The 20166-nt window shown below is 40.2% G+C and overlaps 2 protein-coding genes across 6 annotated transcripts in view; one reads left to right on the top strand and one right to left on the bottom strand.

Annotated features, from left to right (window-relative positions):
* Positions 1-328: 328 nt before the first annotated feature.
* On the bottom strand, positions 329-6289 carry tmem218 (transmembrane protein 218). 3 transcript variants are annotated; one of them, XM_034232733.1, is made up of 4 exons: positions 6043-6289; positions 5795-5928; positions 4428-4530; positions 329-767 (listed from the first exon to the last, which is right to left on the bottom strand). In XM_034232733.1, the coding sequence occupies exons 2-4, from the start codon at positions 5902-5904 to the stop codon at positions 633-635; spliced, it is 348 nt and encodes a 115-aa protein (XP_034088624.1). In that variant the 5' UTR covers positions 5905-5928; positions 6043-6289; the 3' UTR covers positions 329-632. The 3 variants fall into 3 exon arrangements, with proteins under 3 accessions (XP_034088624.1, XP_034088625.1, XP_034088623.1); XM_034232734.1 differs by having other exon boundaries at positions 5795-5925; positions 6158-6248; XM_034232732.1 differs by having other exon boundaries at positions 5795-6289.
* Positions 6290-8076: 1787 nt separating this feature from the next.
* Positions 8077-20166, top strand: part of pknox2 (pbx/knotted 1 homeobox 2) — a 128661-nt gene continuing 116571 nt past the window's right edge. The window contains exon 1 of one of the 3 annotated variants that reach the window (XM_034232728.1): positions 8077-8190. The gene's annotated coding sequence lies outside the window, so the exon portion shown is untranslated. Of the gene's footprint in view, positions 8191-8474; positions 8585-20166 lie in introns of those variants that run through there. The other 2 variants (XM_034232730.1, XM_034232729.1) reach the window with 2 other exon arrangements.

The raw sequence follows: 20166 nt of genomic DNA, 5'->3' as shown, positions 1-20166 counted from the left end.
ATCAAACTGATCCCAATCCTGTGTTGTCGGTTTGAACTACCCATTTTGAAGATTTGATCCAGATTAAAGCTTGGATTGGATTTCCTGATCTGATCGGATATCAAAGTGATCCTAATCCTGTTTTTTGGTTTTGAACTCCCCAAAATCCAAATCTGATCAGATCAGATAGGGATTACACGTTTTGAACTCCTGGGCCCAGGCTTTAGACTGTGAGATGCATTGAGCATTTGAATTGACTGTCTCTTCAGTGCCCTGTCTCCTCCTCAGTGACATGTGTGTCCTATACTGTCACTACAACTGATACTTGACAGAAACAAGGTATATATGTTTTCTTTTATTCTTTTATTGCTTTTCTTTATATAAAAAGGTGGAGGGTTTGTTTAAGTACTCTTGTGTAAGTAGAAAAATAAATTATAAATCTCTTATACAATTTAATACAAGATTAATGTTGAGATCTCAGTTCTGTTGTTGACATGAACAGTGAACAACAACCTGTGAAGGAAACATTGTTAATGTTTGGGGAGTCTTCTGTAGGTTGTTTCCACATGAGGGGGGGGGCTCTCCTCGGCCTGCTTGTCTTAAGTTGTGCTCATCAGCCCGTGGTCCCGGTGCCAGCTCTGACCCTGGCAGCTCTACTGAGTTCTTAAGGCCTTGGCATACACCGGCTCCAGGAAGTGAAAGGGGAGCAGCATGAAGAACATGAGCAGAAAGACGGCGCTCACCACCGCCAGCAGGATGTAGCGAGCGATGAACAAAGTGTCCACTATCTGAGGAGAGAAAGAGTGAGACCGTTTACTGTCACAAGTTCTGAGTAACCACACAAAACAGCTTTTTCAATGCATGGGAAAAACATGGCAGGTAAAACAGATCTGTGTTTCCTCTATTAGCCACTAGATGTCAGGAGAGTGCCTCCACAAAGTGTTTGTGTACAAGCAGAGAGAAATGTGGCATTCTCAACACACACACACACACACACACACACACACACACACACACACACACACACACACACACACACACACACACACACACACACACACACACACACACACACACACACACACACACACACACACACACACACACCATGTAAACCAAGTTGTTTCCTTGGGAGTTTGAATTAAATGAAAATGATGTTCATATTTCTTTTTTTACAATCCTAATAATTGACAATGCAGAATAACTGATGGTCACCAGAAGAACTTGGTATGAGTGTGCAGCTTCAAGGGACACTTGTTTTATTTCTCGACTAGAGTCTTTACAGTGCCCCCCTCATGCTGCTGCACAGTGTAAACTGACCATGGCTGGGACACAGTATGATAAACAACTCAGGCCTCAGGTCAGGTTTAAGCTCTTGACTGTGGGCTTTGGACTGCAGAGTTAGACTTAATTTGAGATCATCTTGAATGATAAATTGTGTAACTCTGTGCGGCATTCAGAAGCCTAACAGAGACCTCATAGCTAACGCAAACAAACTCTCCCAAATGGTAAAAACATAGCAGGAGAAGAAACGTATTTACTTGCGTCCTAGAGTAATTATTGTTGCATGATTATTATACCAAAAAAATAGGAAGCCCCGAGGTGCTGAAATGCTGACTCATTCCTGCACCACTGCTGAAGCCCCAGTGAACAGCAGCAGTCTGAGGACAGGGGAGTGGAAGTGTTCATGGAGTTGAGTCCTGAATGTAATATGTGGCATCTGAGTGGAGACAACTTCATAAACGGATTGGACAGTCATGTAACCACGCCATGACATGATTGTAAGACAGGGTCAACCCCACCTTTCAAACCTGGCCACTGCCTCTGACATGTGGCAAAGCAGCAGATTCATATAGGAATGAGAGCTGTGTGCTCAGGGAACAACATCTGCAGTAAGGTGTTTGAAGACATGTCATGCTTATTGTTTCACTAACGCCTGCTGAAAACTAACTGCTGATTGTGGGATGCTGGCTATGTTCTGGTCCTGCTGCTCTTTATCTAGATCAGTGCTTCTCAAAGTGTGGTCCGCGGACCACTGGTGGTCCGTGAGCGCCCCCTAGTGGTCCGTGAGTATATTGGTAACATTTCACATTTGAAAGAAATACATTTATTTAAGTTTTTCGCACTCTCGCGGGAATATCTCCGCAATGGAAGGAGCTTAAGTTTCACTTTCGATTGCATGAAATAGCCCAGATAAGCACCTTCATCACACATTTTGCCACTTGTTTGTACCATTTTCAGGCGATTTGTAAAAAACGATGTGTTTTTGGATATTTGTGGAGTTAGGTGGTCCGCGAGTGTTTTTTTATTGGTTAGGTGGTCCTTGGTATGAAAAAGTTTGAGAAACACTGATCTAGATGGAGGATCAGGGGGGGGGGGGCACAGGCCGCAGGGGGATGCTCTGATCAACAGGTCTAAAGCAAAAGAGGAGAACAATGGATCTTTAAGATTAGCACTGCTGTTGCTCAAGTAAGTTAAGTTTGGAGTTTATAAAGTTGCCATCGATATATTTAACACTTCACTAATAACTCTTGGTCTGTGTTAATATTTAGATCATGAGCCACCAATACGAGAAAACACCCTCAAGCCAGTTAATACCAGAGGAGAGATTTCACAGGGACTGTAATGGAAAGAGAGTAGGTGGGTGTGTGTGTGTGTGTGTGTGTGTGTGTGTGTGTGTGTGTGTGTGTGTGTGTGTGTGTGTGTGTGTGTGTGTGTGTGTGAGTGAGTGAGATGGGGATGATGTATGCCGTCTCTTATGGATGCATTTAACACATCTCACTTTTTAATTTGCCAATTACACAGCAAGTAGGAACCCAAAGTGTGGGCCATGTTTTATTAATGTGCTATTGAGCGCACGGGTGGTAGCTGGCAGGCGGGCGGGGCAGGTGGGAGAGGGGGGCTATTATAACCCCCCCCCCCACCAGAGTCTGCAGCTAGACTAATTGGCACTATGATATTTTTACTTTGCTTAAACAGCAAGAGGTTGGACATTTCTTACGCAGTGTGCACACGCTCACACACTCAGACATGTACATCCTCTCTCTGCTGGGAAGCAGGATTTCAGAATGTTACATAAAAACATGATTTGAACACAAGACGTCATTGACTGTCTCTAATGAAGCACTTTTCTCTATATAAATGCATTTTTACCTCTGTTAAAATACAGTTTAATCATATATGTAAGGATTTATAATAATTCAAATGAAAATAAACTGTCTATTTAATTCAGGTTAAATATCAAAGATGAGTCATAGAGGGCCCTTCACGTCCTCTGTGTTGCAGACAGGAGAGGCTAATCTCTGGAAGCTTCTACAGGGAGCCTCTGGATGGTTTATCCACGGTTTCTCAATTTTAAGATACTCAATTTGAATCTTTTGTCTTTTCTTATTATTTCTTATTATTCATTGTATCATAATACTTTGAGAATTCATACTGTAGTCGTGGTGTGTCTATGTTTTAATGACATGCCAGATTGGCAATTTGAGACCATTTTGGACAATGATAATTGTTTTCTATTCTAAAAGCTACAGGGCACTTTAACATAGTTAACATAAATAACAGTTAAGAACTTCACACAAATCAAAACAATGGTAATTATGGCTCTTTGCTTCATTGTGAGCTGCTGATCTTACACACGGTGTATACATGGGCTCTTCCAAACAGAATCAGTTCACCTGCCCCCCTTTGTTGCCTCTCTCTGTCGCTGCTCTGAATTAGCACAAAGGCTGTAGCATGCGTGCTAGCTGGGATGGGCTCTGCTATGGGGGGGGGGGGGGGGGGGGGGCAGCTTGCTTGGCAGATCTGGCCAGCTTATTGGCACAGCCCGGAGGCAACATGGGGGAGTGTTTGTTCTGTGTTGCTGTTGGACTAAGATAAAGCAGAACAGGCCTTTACGACAAGCACACACACTGACACATGCTGTTTTCACACACACACACACACACACACACACACACACACACACACACACACACACACACACACACACACACACACACACACACACACACACACACACACACACACACACACACACACACACACACACACACACACACACACACACACACACGTAATAAGAATTACCATGAATGATAATGCTTGATATACTATTGTGAGCATGAAATAGGGATCTACTTTAATCTCCTTAAAGTCCTGAAAGTCTTATTTCACTCAGCGGTCTCTCTTGACAAAATATTGGGTAGAAAATAAAGAAAAGATCAAATGTGAAAAACATGCTGTTATGTCCACTAAAGTACTCCATGCTGTCACAATGCAATATCCACAATATAATAATACATGTCTGTGTGTGTTGAATGCAAAAAGGTAACAGAAAAACACATTGTCTCCATGGTATTTGTTACATGTAGTACAACATACTCATTTATGAGGTGAAATATATGAAAATGAATGTGAGTGTGTGTAAGATCAGTGCACAGACTCACCTCTATCTGTTTGAAAGGGGGGGGGGTCTCTGGGCTGCGTGGGAAAAACACCAGCACTAAAGTGATGCTGAGAGCCATGAGGAAAACGGGGATCACGGCTAACCTGGCAAACACACAAACACAAGCATGGTTCAAACAAACAGGAAGTTCTGAGAACTCCCGCTGCTGATTTGTGGTACGACTTGCCAGAAACCCGACTCATCTATCGACTCATCTATCGACTCATCTATCGACTCATCTTGGGAAATGGAATTTAAAGTACCAAAATAATGGCCTCTTTATTGTGCTTACCCTGTACGTTGTTAACTTTTCAATCAAGTAAATAGCTCCATGTTTCACCTCATTTAAACTTTACTGTAATTGCACCTTACACAAGTGCACACAAATAATCATTTACTGACTTTAATAGTATTATGGTCTGTTGTAGACTAGTATTAATCAGCAGGGATTGGAGGGTGCATGGTGTCCGCAATCTATTAGTTTAGCAGCATGTGGGTATAATGACTTGTTTCATAGTCTTTAGATAAGGAGTCAGGAAGGAAGGAAACTGCACTTATATTTTCTTCGCCGCTCCATCTGGGTACACATTACAAAACCATTTATTAAGGAAGCAAAACATATTGAAGAGTTTCAACTTTTATGTGAGAAAACCACATTTCTTTTGTTCTAGTCATAGTCTTCAGTTTGACACCAAGCGCAGATTCGTGATATTCCTAAATGTGTTGTCTTTAAAAACACCAGTGTTCAATAGTACCATATAGAATCAACCTCTTCATGAAATGCATGGAATCCTCATTATTTGAACATAAAAACCTTACTAATGCCACAAATGTAAAAGTTAAAAAGTGATAGTTACTTATGTTCTAGAGAGGATGTGTTTGGTCAAAAAGCAAAGCAATATGACCTGGGGGGGGATAAAGGAATAAAGCATAGACTGATTCAGTGACATGTACACGATCTCCTGTCTGCACTGGTGTCAAGTATTCAAACTAGCTTTGATAACACTTTAATGACCAATATTATAATTATAAAACATATCTAATCATATATATTATTCTGTAATGGACCAATCTGCACAATGACTACTTTTACTTTTGATACTTTAAGTACATTTAGATGCTAATACTTGTCTACTTTTACTTGAGTAACATTTTGAATTCAGGACTTGTACTGTAACAGAGTATTCCTACACTCTGGTACTAGATCTGAGTACTTTTACTAAGTACTAGATCTGAGTACTTCTCCCACCTCTGCCTGTCTGGGCTCACTTTATTCTCCAGCAGTGTGTGCTCTGTAGTTCTACCCGGGGCAGTGTTAGCAGTGTGAGGGTGCTGTTCTCCCTGAATCAGGGTGCGGTTCTGACTCACTTCGCAGACCCGGATGCTCTCAGCAGAATCATCCCAAACACCAGAGCTGCGATCCAGACGATCGATAGGACGAAGACCCCCGTCCCCACCTCCAGCACGGTGTTAGCCATGTCTGTTAGCAACGGTTCAAGCTGCTGTACCCGACATACACAGAAGTTAAAGAGTGAGGCGTCTCAAAAGATTTGACAAGCGACGTTCAGTGCATTGCTATGAAAAGATGTAGCTTAAATGAGGCTAAATGAGCTAACCGTTACTTCCACTGATGTGTGCGGGAGTTAGCTATCACTGCTAACGTTAGCTCTCCTATCCTGACACCGGCAGTGAAACATGTAACTTAAAGTGTTCGACTTGCTGTCTATTAACCTGACGTTTCTCAAGTAGTCATTCATTCAGGGAATCGTGGATGTATGTATCAAGTAAAAAAAGGCAAGGATGGAGAGCCTTCTCCTTAGCGTCTTCTGCTTCCTGGTAACAGCAAACTGAAGTTTCATTGGATACACGAACTCGAGACCGGCCTATCACATGCGACTTTACTGAAAGCACTGTGGCTGCACATGGGGCAGCAGAACTTCACAAAGCTGCTTTGACTTTTTACCATTTACGAGATGAACATTGAATCTTTTACGCTTTTTCTGATGTAACCGTACGCCTGCCTTTGCTTAAAAGCCTACAGACGAGGCTAGACCTTTGTAATAAATTAGCCTTACAGGGTTTACATTTGGCAGTGTGAAAGAGTAAGATCATGAAACTTTGTATTATTCAGTTTTGTATTCAATAGAGAATACTTAATATATAATTCAATCTTTTTTTTTAATAAATATTTTCATTATTTTAAAGTAAATATGGGGAAGTAATTGATGGGGACATAGCCTCCATGTTATAGAAAAAGCATGAAGTCAGTTATTCTGTGTTATCAGTTTAAACATCCAGATCCAAAGTAGGGGACATCTTTGGGATTTTTTGCGTTAATTGCATATTCTTTCGGTCTTATTATACATCCATGATTCTTTCCCATCATTCCACCGTGTCTACTTGCAGCATGTAATGACTAATGCTCACCGACAGGGGTGCTGGCCAGATCCGTGATTCATAGATGCGTGTTTCAACGCGTTCGTGCGTGTGTGAGGTACTGGAAATATGTCTGAATATTTTTATTTGTATGCTTCTTTATAGTTCGTTTGCTACATTTTGTAATGCCATATCGTAATGGTTTCTCCACTACATGTATCCGACAGCTTTAGAATCAGACAACTAGCTAATATAAACAATGACATATAATTGTGGGTGAAAGCACAGCATAAAGTAGTCACATTTAGCTCCAGCTGTGATGAAAACATAAATGCATCAATAATCACAATCTTATGTTCCTGAAATGGGCTACTCCGCACAGAAAGTACTTTACGATACTCACAGTTTATTTTCATATTATCACCCTATTGATACTTTTGTTCCTGCAGATTGCTCCAGGTTTAAGTGGTAACAGAGACTGTTAACAACCTAGAATTGCTACTTTCACTCAATTAAAAAATCTCAGTTATCGTTTGTGAATTGATTTTGAACATGCTGGTTATTGACTGTGAATTGTGTGTGTGTCATTCAAACTGATGAGAAAAGAATAAACAGTTAGAATAAGACATGCTTTTTGATGCTTCATCATCTACAAGTCATTCCTAAAAAGTATACACTGATTTATTTAATTTATTATTTCCAGTGGTGTAAGTATACATTTACTCAAGTACTGTACTTAAGTACAACTTTGAGGGATTTTTACTTTACTTGAGTATTTTTAATGTTTTGCTACATTGTACTTCTACTCCACTACAATTCAGATGTAAATGGTGTACTTTTACTTCACTACATTTATTTATACATTTAGTTACTTACTTTTCAGATCTGGATTAATAATGTGAAATAGAATCAAGTGTTAAATCAGACTTTAGTTCCACCTGGAGTAAATCCTCAAGCTACCCTGCAGTATACAAAGTCATTCAAACTAGCTGCACCTTTACCAGCTTTGAGAACACTTAATGCATCAATAATTTTTAACACATAATATCTGCACAATCACTACTTTTACTTGATTGCAGGACTTGTAACAGAGTATTTCTACATTCTGGTACTTCTACTTTGACTTAAGAACAAGATCTCAGTACTTCTCCCACCTCTGATTATTTCTCCTGCACTGATTTTCGTTCTACTGGCGCTTCCCACCAACACTCACACGTGATTGCCGTATTTCCCACGGACACTGGAAGGCATCATCAGCCCGGTGTTGGGAAAACGGGGAGCGGAGCTGGAGGTGGGAGGGGCCAGGCATGGCTGACGTCACCGGCTGTGTGGAGGAGTATAGGCTGTGCTGTCAGCCCAGTGTCAGTCTGATGAAGATTGGCATGCAGGTAAGCTGTCATTCATTTTCAATGTCAGTGCATGGGAGCAGGGCTTTACCACTTCAGCGTCCTTTTCCCCTTCCCCCCCCTTCATTACAAAAGGCAGGACATTATTCATACAGTCAGACAAGCAGCCAGGCCAGAGAGAAAGAGAGAGAAAGAGAGAGGGAGAGAGAGGGGGAGAGAGGGAGTGAAAGAAAGAAAGAGAGAGAGAGAGTCAGGGTGGGAGGGAGGGAGGGAGGGAGAGAGCGACTGAGATAGGGAGGGGGGAACAGAGGTGGGGGAGAAAAAGAGAGAGGGAAAGCAGAGGATATGCATTTTTGTGCAGGACTCAAAGACCAGGGAATTTTTTTCTTGTGCGGCGTTTGGATTTAAAAATGTGTCGGTAATGTTTGAGACGCAGGTATCCAGGATGTGTTAACTGCGGGGGGTTTTGTGCAAAATGTTGTAATCTAGAGAATAATCTTGATGCTAGAGACATGAGGACAGAATGAGTGAATAGCTGCAGGAAGCTGGTTTTTTATTACGGCTTTGTCAATTAGCGGCGGAGTGATATCACGCGGTTCTGTTTAAATGTACAATGAAATGTGATGGCTGATGAGTCTGTGCACAAACAGGTGTTGTTGTGTCTGTTCATGCCACTGCTGGTTCCTAATGTTGAAGTTATGTGGTGTTTTACTTCAGTAACAATGCTTTTATTTTGATTGGCGCAATTGGTGTTTTTTTTAAAGAAAAAAACGGATTAAGTGTTTTCATTCTAAAACAATTTCTATCCGATTATATCAATGTTCTTTGTTCATATATTACAATGATATTATATTATATTATAAACAGTAGTGTGTGTTTGCTTGTTTGTGACCGAAACACACAGAATAGCACAGCATTCAAATTGCAGATATATATTGCCTTTGGAAAATGTTGGAAATGTAGAGCTTTTATCAGTTATTTAGATAGCTTGCTTATATTTGTAACTGACAGGCGCCTGTCTGTCTATGTTTCGGTTTGTAGCTCATGATCAGCATTTAAAAAACAAAATAGCTTTTTAATGCAAAGCTAATGTTCTGCATTCATTTCAGAAAAACAGTCATTTTCTTCTGTATTTTAAAAGGTTGAACAGTGAGTTTAGCTACTTTGCATTTCTTGGTGAACACATTATGTGATTCAAGTGTTGCTCATGCATCTTAGTGAGGTCTTATATGTAGTTCCAGCAAAACCAGAACTGAACACTGGCCTTCTTTGTGTCCACTCTCCACACTTTCTATTCCAGATTACTAGTTTATTCCACAATAACTCCAATGACTATTTCACTAGGAGACGTTGGACTGGCATGACATGTCGTCAGTATGATTCAGCCAGTCTGTTTCAGACAGCATGTCTCCAATAGTGGGGCCCTGTTGAAGTTGGGTTATATGATGGTGAGGCACCACAGGCTGTTAGCTTCAAACCTACTCAGATCATCTGAAAGATACTTTTACCTTTTAACACTGGCACTTAAATAACACACATGTGCACATACACAGATTAGCAAACACATCTAAATTAAAAAATAAAAAGTCCCATGTTGCTAAATGTTCAGGAAATAGAACTCTAGTCTCCAGTGTTAACAGCTGCAGACTGCGTTGTCATCTGTCAATAATAAAAGTGTTACAACTGTATATTACAAAGTAAAGGCCCCTCGCAGCAAAGCGTATAGTCTGAGCATGGGGAGTACATTAGCTTGCTTAAATATGCCTCAACCGTTTGTTTACTAATCATCTGCCTCCCTGAGAAATCACAATGACAATTTAGACCACTTTAGCTGCCACCTTCACACACATTCGGCAGGTGCAGCGTGCTAAGCATAAAATCCCACGAGGAGCTAAACTTGCTGCCGCTGTGAAAGCAAACGCTGTGAAAGACAGTGTTGTAGCAGCCGTGAATCGCTGTGTAAAGACCAGAAGAGAGTCTGTTACATTTCGCATTATTCAAATGATCACACACACACACACACACACACACACACACACACACACACACACACACACACACACACACACACACACACACACACACACACACACACACACACACACACACACACACACACACACACACACACACACACACACACACACACACACACACACAAACTAATCACCCTCAGTTGTGTTTGTTCTTTGTTGTGCTATACCCCACACGGCTCTACATATTGTCAGATAGAGACAATGCCAATTTAGTTTATCCCCAAACCCTGCTGAGATCTTAATTGATGATTTGTGTCATTGGACAAGCAGCCCAGGGGCCTATTTGGTGCTGCAGAATACTCCGACGGTATTTGCATATTCCCATTTCCACTATATTGGTAAATGACATGATGAGGTGTGATGCTGTGCATTCCTGCAGCTTTTGGGGGGATAATCACTAATAAAGTGATTCAGTCACACTTAATGAAGGAAGGAAACAGAGCGGGGAGAGCATATGTTACAAACCAATTTAAGCATTTATGTATGGCCATAAAGAAATCGAGGAAATTAAACCATAAGAAAATGTCTTGTCATTTCCTTTGCTCTGCCTCTAATTCCCCCCTGCATGGTGCCAAAGAAATGAACAAATAATGTGTGAGAAGATCTAATATTAAAGCAATATTCCTTTTCTTACCAATCAGATTGTAAGATGTCTAATTTGTTTTTGGGGCCCCACTTTCTTAAATCAGGGCAGGAAAAAGAGAGGGGATGTTCAGAATTATTCATGAGGCTTTAGTCAGCGCTATCCTCGGCAGAGTGCATCTAGGTCCTGTTCCGGGCCCGTGGGCAATGTGATGTCGACTAGTTTCCCCATGTTCAATAGAGCAGCCATTCTTAAGACAATTGTATTTTGTTGCATGTCTTGGCCGTGTCTGGGCTCTCACAGGTCATGCCCACTAAGCCTGCTTGATCCCCCTTGCTCTCAAGAGGAGACAGAGGCCTGTTTATGCCGTCAGACAGCAGCTTAAGGACAGCCCTGCATGCTTACCCTGCTCATTCCGCAGCCAGTGCTGCGTTGGCATGGCTCTAAGTAAGCCACTAGGGAGGGAGTGGGGTCGGGGAGAGATGGATTGGCTTGATTTATGCTCCGAGAGGAGCAGCCGGCAAATTTAATGATCCTCCATACTGTAAACATCACACAGCTTTGTTTCTGGAAGGACATACTGTAGAAACGTCATGCAAATAAATGCAGTATATGAACGCAGTATGGTTAACAACTGCACTCGGGAAGTTACCATATTGTGTTGAACAGTAGTGTTATTGTTCACACGCCAGTAGAAGATTACAAAAAATACCCAATTTGATTCAACAAAAACCTTCAAACACCATGAAAACATCCAGAAATAAAGTTCAATACCATCTAGTTTTCATGAATACATTTAAGATTATTTGTCTTAACTAGCTAAATAAACTTTGAAACCAATGTGAGTTCCTTTTCAGTTCTCAGTGAGTAAAGTGTGATATTGACATAGAGATATATCTTTTTTCAAAATAGTTATAGTTGCTTTAATAGACAGCAAACATTGTCTTTGTTCTTAGTTTGCCATCAAAATATATTCCTCTGAAAAAAGAACACTACATGTAGGATTCTTTAGTAAATTATTCCTAGACGGAGTGGGCACATTCGAATCAATTGAACCTGCAAACAGTCAAACACACTTTTAGAAACGCTCTTCTCCAAAAGAAAGACGTGATGTTTGCTTGAACAGTGAACGCCACAGCATGGAAGAAGTCATACAATGGCTTTAGTCATTAGGTAATGATTTTAGCATCAGTTCTCTGATTGCATTCCTTTTTTCAGACAGAGGAAATGAAAACCCAGCAGGGACACATTCCATAAAGTGAGTCAAAGTCATGGCATAGAGAAGAGGGATCCAATACAGCATCCAGCAGCAGGATGCTCGCAGAGTGATTACTTTACATTTTAAAGATGTAACAAGTAGGCTATTTCCACTCTTCAGTATTCATAGTGTTCCTATATGTTGCTTTTGATGTCATTATTTGTGCAGTAAAAACAATTAAAACATATATTTTTAGACACCAGTGGTAATTATTCAAAGATCAAGTGTAAACTCAAATTAGCAACAGCTTATTATATATTCTTCATTTAAAGACCTTTAACAAGACTGTGCACCTCTTTGTGCCTTTGGTTCTTATCTCTGGTGGAATGCAGATAATCCTAATAAATGAGTAGAGCTTCACTCAGAGAAATGTGAAGCCTGCCAGTAAATCCTGAAAGTATTATATTTGAGAGTGCTGGTAACAGCTGAGCTGGGCGAGGTTCAAGATATTTGATTTGAATTCAACAGCAGATCACAGCAGAGAAAATCCCAGCAAGCACCGTGTGGCTGCATCTCCTCGCTTCCTTAGAAAGAGAAACATACGTGGTCCAAAATGGGGTCACTGCTGTTGAACCCCCCCCCCCCAGTTTAATACTTTACACTTAGTTCTGAGGGAAATGCCATCACTGCTAATAGCATCGTCTTGCAACAATATGTTCAAACCATAAAGAATCTATAAGTGATATTATAGCTCTCTAGACAAATGCAAATGTTTGCAGCTTGGCATGTTAAGCAAATACTTTCAGTCGTTTCTATTTGATTTAATATTGCAGGTTTAGTTCCAGCTGTTTCTCGGCACTGCAGTGCTGCTGCCAGCAGGAAAGCTGTTCCTGTGAGTCAGAGGGACTTTTATTACCAAAGACAGACAGACAAGTACACATGAACAGAAGCTGTTTGTGAGAAGTACCTTCTGTACTTTTCAATATCTGACCATCTCCTGAGTATGTGAGCTGCAGCTATAGCAGTGGTTCTCAAAGTGGGGGGCGCGGCCCCCCAGGGGGGCGCAGAGGCATGACAGGGGGGGGCGCGAGAGACCAGGAGGAAAAATGGTTATAAAAAAAAAAAAAGTCATATTTTGAAAAATGATTGATTCGAAAATAATATGATGCAGTACTATTACGTCTGGGTCTCTGTGTTTCATTAAAGCTCGGCTCTGTGTGTGTGGAACGAGCCATTTTGTGTGCGAGAGAGAGAGCGCACCGGTACCGGAGATCGTTGTTGTTAGCTTCTGGTGCTAGCGAGCTACGCTAACGGATATAAGGAGTTTTTTCAACAACAAAGTGGAGGAGAGTCCTCTCCTGTCAGACTGAGAGACTCAGTGAGCTAAAGGACTCTCAGTGTTATCTCAGTGGGTCACAAACGTTTTGGTCACCATTAATGTAAACAATTATTTCCGAGGCACACGTTTATTTGATCATTATAGTTATAAAAAAATAAGAGAATAAATTAAAAACAAGTATGAAATACTATATGACATTAAAACATGAATAAAGTTTAAAAGGGGAGTGATTTGTAAAATATCCATAAAGAAAAAGTAAATCTGTTTACAGTTCTGTTTCATTTGGGTGTTGAGAGATGTATCCATAGATCTCTTCATGTTGCTCTCAAAGTGCACCAGATTGATGCTTTTAACTTCAATATTTAAAAATCTTCCCGGGGGAGCTTGCCCCCGGACCCCCCTGTGAGGTCCACACACCACCTATAAAAAGAGCACTTTACCCCTGCTTACACCTATATGCCGTGAGCTGATTATCGAGCCTTCATTGTAACTGTCGTGGGTACACTGTGTATGCAGTAGAAAGTTCCACTGTAGCGCCCGGTACATTAATGGGAAACACTAAATGTTTGAGCACCCTCTATGAAACGTCAAGCTACCCCACAGCACCCTCAAAATAAATATCTGGCGCCGCCACTGAGCCTGACTATTTGTGTTGGGGGGGCCCGACTTTTTTTTTTCTCCAAAGGGGGGGCCTGACAGAAAAAGTTTGAGAACCACTGAGCTATAGGGACATGTTGGGTGCCTGAGACATGAGGCAGCGTGTGGAGTTGAACACTTTGCCACTTTGAAATAGTGTGGATGCCTTTAGAAATAACCCTTCTTTGACTATTGGCATAGCAGGCTGCTGAAGTCCTCTTCTCTTTGTATTTCATTGCAACAACTCTAAAGTTGTGACCTCCAGAAGGCCCTTTACTGGAGGAGCTTCCATCTGTCAGAATCCTCTCCAAAGATGGGTTTGAGTGTATTGCTCTTTCTGCCACTCACATCTCATCTGAATGTTCAGCCTATCGCACTCCAGGACACAATCGATCTGAAGGACAATATTCTCACTCAGTGAATAGCTGCTGCTTTATTGTGACGTGATTTTTGACTTGAACCAAAATGTCTCTCTTCAAATCCATTTGTGTACCTTGCTGTTAATCTCTGAGTGTTGTGTTGACCTGATGGAACTCATAATGTCAGGCCCTTGGGCAAAACAGCATGCTTATCAACAGACCTGAGTAAAAGCATTGCACAGTGGCAAGGACAGAATCATTTTGACTAAAGCATTTGACCAAACGCTCTTATGAGCTGCAAATGACAGTTATGTAGTTCTGTCCGCTGCTTTACAAGCGCCATGATTCAATGACAGCACAGGCCTCAGTCAAAGAGCATTTCATTTACCATGGGGAGGCTACTTTTCCTAAGAGATAACTCACTCTTAAAATATTGACGGAGGAATACGGTCTTTTATTCCAGTTAGACCGTTTATGAAGTCTTTTGCCATCCTTAATTCCTCTGTGCTTCAGATGTATCGAAATACATAGCAGTGTCCAAAGAATCTCAAAGATATCCAACACTGTGATACAACGTGTTACTGTGGAGTTTAACTGTTTGATACATTATTATTATCAATATATATTATATATATATATATATATATATATATATATATATATATATTATTAACATGTCAATTGGGAAAATATATATTTCCTATGGCACATCAACCATGTCTCATAGAAATGTTCTTATAGTAAGTACTGCATACAACTAAAATAACAGAAACATAATGACGTTTTTCAATAAGCATATTGTGGAAGCTTTGTTGATGAACGTATCAGCCAAGTCTCACATTGTTGTAAATGAATGTATTTTCAAAATGACAACATATTTAATGATGTGTCATACAATGTCCTAGCAATTCAATACCCACTCATGCATGACTAATGGTGTTTATGCTCAGGTAGGGCAGTTATAAGGTTAGGTAAATATCGTGCTCTTGGTTACATATTGCAGAATTAGCTTGAAGCACGAGACAGAACGTGCTTACATTAATAACATTTAAACATAACTAAAAACTTTGATAAACCATAAACGAAGGGCTTCTGTTGACTAAAATGAACTGAGACCTACACCCACAATCCAACATGATCTCTTGCATCTGCCTCATGGTGAAAGAATGCAGCACTTCGCTCCCCTGAGAACAGAAACAACGTTTTTGCTCAGAAGTTAGAAAAACAAATAAGTATTATATAAATGCAGGGAATACAGGGTTGTACACAAATCATGCCAGTAAGTGTTCTACATGTTCCAGTGAGGCGCGTCTGTGAGGAGTCATTTGTGGCAAATCATACAGTAGACTGGTTATTCCGAACATCAGCTGTTCGTAGGAAGCGACAATTGTCTTCTTGGCCGAATTCATCGTCCTCCTTTCTCCTCTTCTCACTCCATTACATCCAGAGCATTATGACTGTGAGGAGGAGAGTGTAAGGAAACATGACATTAACCTCCAGTCTGAAGCTTTGTTCACATCCACACATTCATTATCTTTTATTCCTGTTCTCAAATGACTGCATAGAGGCATTTCTTAAGATGACATGTTTCCAAATGTTTGGTGTGAATATGAAAACCTGGCAATTGGGTTAAAAGTGATTTGTTATTGTTTGTGAGAGCGTCTTCGGGAAACCTCAGAGCTTTGCTGACTGGTGTCAGAGTATCATGTTTGGCCTGGAGCTCAGATTTTGTAGTCATGAGTCAACAGAGACTGTGACACAGTTCCATGTCTGTTTCCTGAGTCAGACACATGGGCTTTCACTCAGACCATCCTGCTTCAGATAAGGTCTGTGTATACTGTGTATGTGCAGTGGTGTAAAGTAACTATGTAGATGTACTAACCCTACTTAAGTAAAAATGTTTAGCTACTTGTACTTTAATTGAGTATTTCAATGTTTTGCTACTCTGTACTTCTACTCCAATACAATTCAGATGTAAATGGTGTACTTTTACTCCACTACATGTATTTAATACCTTTAGTTACTTTACAGATCTGGATGAATGATGTTAAATCTAATCAAGTGTTGAATCAGACTTTAGTTCCACCTGGAGTAAATCCACAAGCTACCCTGCAGTATACAAAGTCATTCAGACTAGCTGCACCTTTACCAGCTTTGAGAACACTTTCATGATCAATCATTATAAAACATATCATATATATTATTCTGAGATGGACCAATCTGCACAATCACTACTTTTACTGTCGCTACTTTCACTATATTTTGATGAGAATACTTTTCTACTTTTACTTGAGGAACATTTTGAAGGCATTCTACTTGTTTACCTACACTCTGTTACTTCTACTTTCTGAGTACTTCTTACAAATAATTTCATTTGTGAGTATTTATTTATGTGGGATTAAATAACCCTAATTTGTAGTAATTATGCTCTACATTTCTTCCTTGTGTTTGCTGTCACTGACTTCTCAGCACCAGCAGCACTTCTTTTCCTCACTGCTGGCAGGATGCATTCCCACATATTAAGCCCTGTTAACTCTGTTTCCACGCTGCCACGTTCCATCGCCTCAGAGTTTGATTTATAGCATAATTCAAACCAAAACAGTCACAGAAAAATCAAATGACTCTAAAGCCTCTGTTCCCTGTGATTTGCGGTGAAGGAAAGCTGTGCTGTGTTAAGAGTGTTTGTGCAGCGGCGAGGCTAACCGCACGCAGCCTCTGATTTTAGAAGTGGTAATATTTAGTGACTCCACACACACGTCTGATTTCTGAACACCACGTTCCTTTTCCTGTCCTCTCTGATTAGCTGTTGCTGACGAGAACCAAGGCTTCCAGTTATGTTGCCTTTCAAGTCATAATGCAACATGTCAGATTTTTGAAGTGTGTGAGGAGCCTCAGCGTGTTCAACAACATTGCTGTAAATAAATCTATGTAAAGGTACCTCAGCTGCACGCTGAAAAACTGAAGCGTTGACTTTAATGAAATGAATCATGTCAGCAGATTTCACATAACTTTAATAGGTTCGTATTATATTAATGTTAAATAAAAAATATTAGGTTCAACTTAATATTATTTCTTTCAACTAACCTAATACCATTATGTGAAATGTGTAGACATAATACATTTCATTAAAGTCAACGCTTCAGTTTTTTCAGTGTGTTTTTAAAAATGTTTCAGTGAAAAGCATACATCCTTAAATTCCAACAACAACAAGGCATATCTATTTTACTGTATTCTTAATTAAGAGAATAATCCTTAAACATTATCGGGGGGGCAGACATGATTCCACATGTTAATTGCAGCGCTGTGAACTGGATGAAACCCTTTTTCAAACCGAGACTTCTTTCCACTACAAAGAATAATTACTTTTCCCGACTCCAGTGCCATAATTGGTTACTACTCTTTTATCTTATCTATGTGCGCATAATTATCACAGTCATCATATTAGATTATTTCATGCATAATAAATGAACTCAAACTGTGTGTGGGGTAATTAGCATGTTAGGATGTGTGCCACGATAAGAGGCTTGCTCTCTGAAAGATGTTTAAGACATTCCTGAAAAGAGAGAAATGCAATGGTTCACCATCAATATAGTGTCTTAAGAGAACTAGTAGTTTATTAAGTAATTCACCTTGTAATGTATTTTACTACAGTCCCAGACAGTTGGTCAAATTTCAAAGACATAACAAGACATAGGAGCATAATGGAGACTATTGTAAAAGACAAAACAATATGCTATTTGACTTCTGCAGCTGTCTGCTGCATAGATCTCCTCATATCCAAATGTGCATCAGTTCATTCCAGATTTCAGTCAGATATATTTACCCGATAATTCAATTTATTTTATTGCATTTTACAAATAAAGTTCAGTCAAACGTTGATGTGAAATACTTTAACCGTGGTGAAGGCAGACGGCTCCTAATATGGCTGTTATTGAGCGTCAACAGCTCTTCAGATGAGATGAGGTAAGCCTGCTCTCTTCCCGCTTAATGCCGCCCTGCTTGGAAACATTCCAGCAGTCATTGAATGAGAGGAGCCACTGAAGACTAAGTCCAGTTGAGATGCCTTGCCTGAGGTTAGCTTACAAACACTTAGGATTTTTGAAATGCAAAAACTTCAAATTCTAACACCCAATGAAATGACATTTTCACAGTGTATTATGGTGAAGATGATGTTACTAGAGGGAAATGTGAACTAGCTTTGATGTAAAGTGTATGTCCACTGCGTGTTATTTTAAAAGTCCTTAATAAGATAGAGAAAAACATATTTGACGTTTCAGTTGCAGCTTCTTCTCACTTTCACCTCCCTGTGCCAAAAGCCTGAACAAACTAGCTAAATCAAAGTAATTCAGCATTCAGGTCATTTGTTTTTATTTCCTTCTGTGAGTTTTTCAGAAAGTGATGACAGCAATTATTTAAAACCAGATTGGTTGTCAGTGTTTGTGCTTTTCTTAACACACTGCCCTGACACACTAATTACTACACACTGAGCTCATATTCCTTTATTTTCTGACTGTATGGTATACAATTTAAACAAATATTTGATTTACATATTTGTGCTTTGCAAACACAGCAGCCAACTTTAAGGGCACACGATTCCCTCTGATAATAACTGTTGAAACATTGATTTATACATATTTAACAGTTAAACATGTATTTTCTTTAAGTTTTTGTTTATATTAAATGTATTATTAATTAGTGTAATCATTTTAGATTAAAGGTGGGGTAGGTACTGTAAGTTTGAGAAACCGGCTCGAGATACACTTTTTGTTATATTCCATGGAATGCTCTTAACATCCGATAGCAATGAATATCTGAAGTGCTTTGACCAAAAATCCATAAAAAATCATCCTCTGTGGAAGCCGTAGTACTGTAAAAAGCACGACCAATCATCTGAGCCGGCCCGGCTAAAGTAACTGGATGGCCTACCTGCCTGTTAGCCTTCCATTGGTCATGTGTGCGTTCTTGTGTGTTGGAGGAGGGGCTCTGTGAGGAAGTGGCAGATGTTTTCCGGCTGTGTATTTTCAAATTCTAGCGCACTCGAGCTGGTTTCTCCAAAATTACCTACCCCACCTTTAATTAAAGTGTTTTTTGTTTTTCTTTGGGCACGGCTGATGTGGAGGTGGGATAGGCACACCAGGAAATACATATTGTTTTCACCAAGGAAAGCCACAGGAAAGGCAAATAGGTCAAACGGTTCATGAGCTTTTGGATCATTGGAACCCATAAACTGCACAAAGGACGCTCTCGCCTGGACATTTGATCCTAAGATTCATTATCTGGTGCCTCAGTTCATTTTGCTGCTATCATTTCTAAATAAAATCTAAATCAGAATCTGAAAGGATCAAAACCCCATTGAGATTCCTCCAAATAAAAAAGTTAGCAGCCAAAGAGGAGACATTTTGAGGACTTTGATTATCACAGACCAAAAAATCCTAAATTAAAAGTAAAAGATGACACACAGTAACGACACACACCTTCCACGACATGTGACGCTTCATCAAGGTTCATCTCCAAAAGTGAGTTAAATAAGGCGGGACAGTGTCATGTCCAGGAAGCTTTCCAACTATCTCCCCCCCCTAACACGGTCAAGGTCTCCCTGCTCCGTTGGTATGTCCTCCTGCTGGCACCGCGGTGGCATTGTTCCAGTGTCAGTGTGGTGTAAATGGGAGTTTGAAACGTGATAGTGCTGATCACGGGTCACATTTCTTTGTTTAGCTTTAGAGGGAACGTTTTTTAGGGAGGAGGCAGGTCGGTCAACCTTTAGTTTCTGTTCAAATAATCTGTGTGTCCTGAGTAGATGCTCAGATGCTCCACACTGACACTTAAAGGCTCTGAGAAAAATGGCCGTAATGAAAGCGGAAAGCTCA

The sequence above is a fragment of the Gymnodraco acuticeps genome, unplaced genomic scaffold (genome assembly GCF_902827175.1).
Source record: "Gymnodraco acuticeps unplaced genomic scaffold, fGymAcu1.1, whole genome shotgun sequence".
Taxonomy (NCBI): domain Eukaryota; kingdom Metazoa; phylum Chordata; class Actinopteri; order Perciformes; family Bathydraconidae; genus Gymnodraco; species Gymnodraco acuticeps.
Note: the sequence above shows the minus strand (reverse complement) of the source record. Positions and strands in the feature narration are given on the sequence as shown.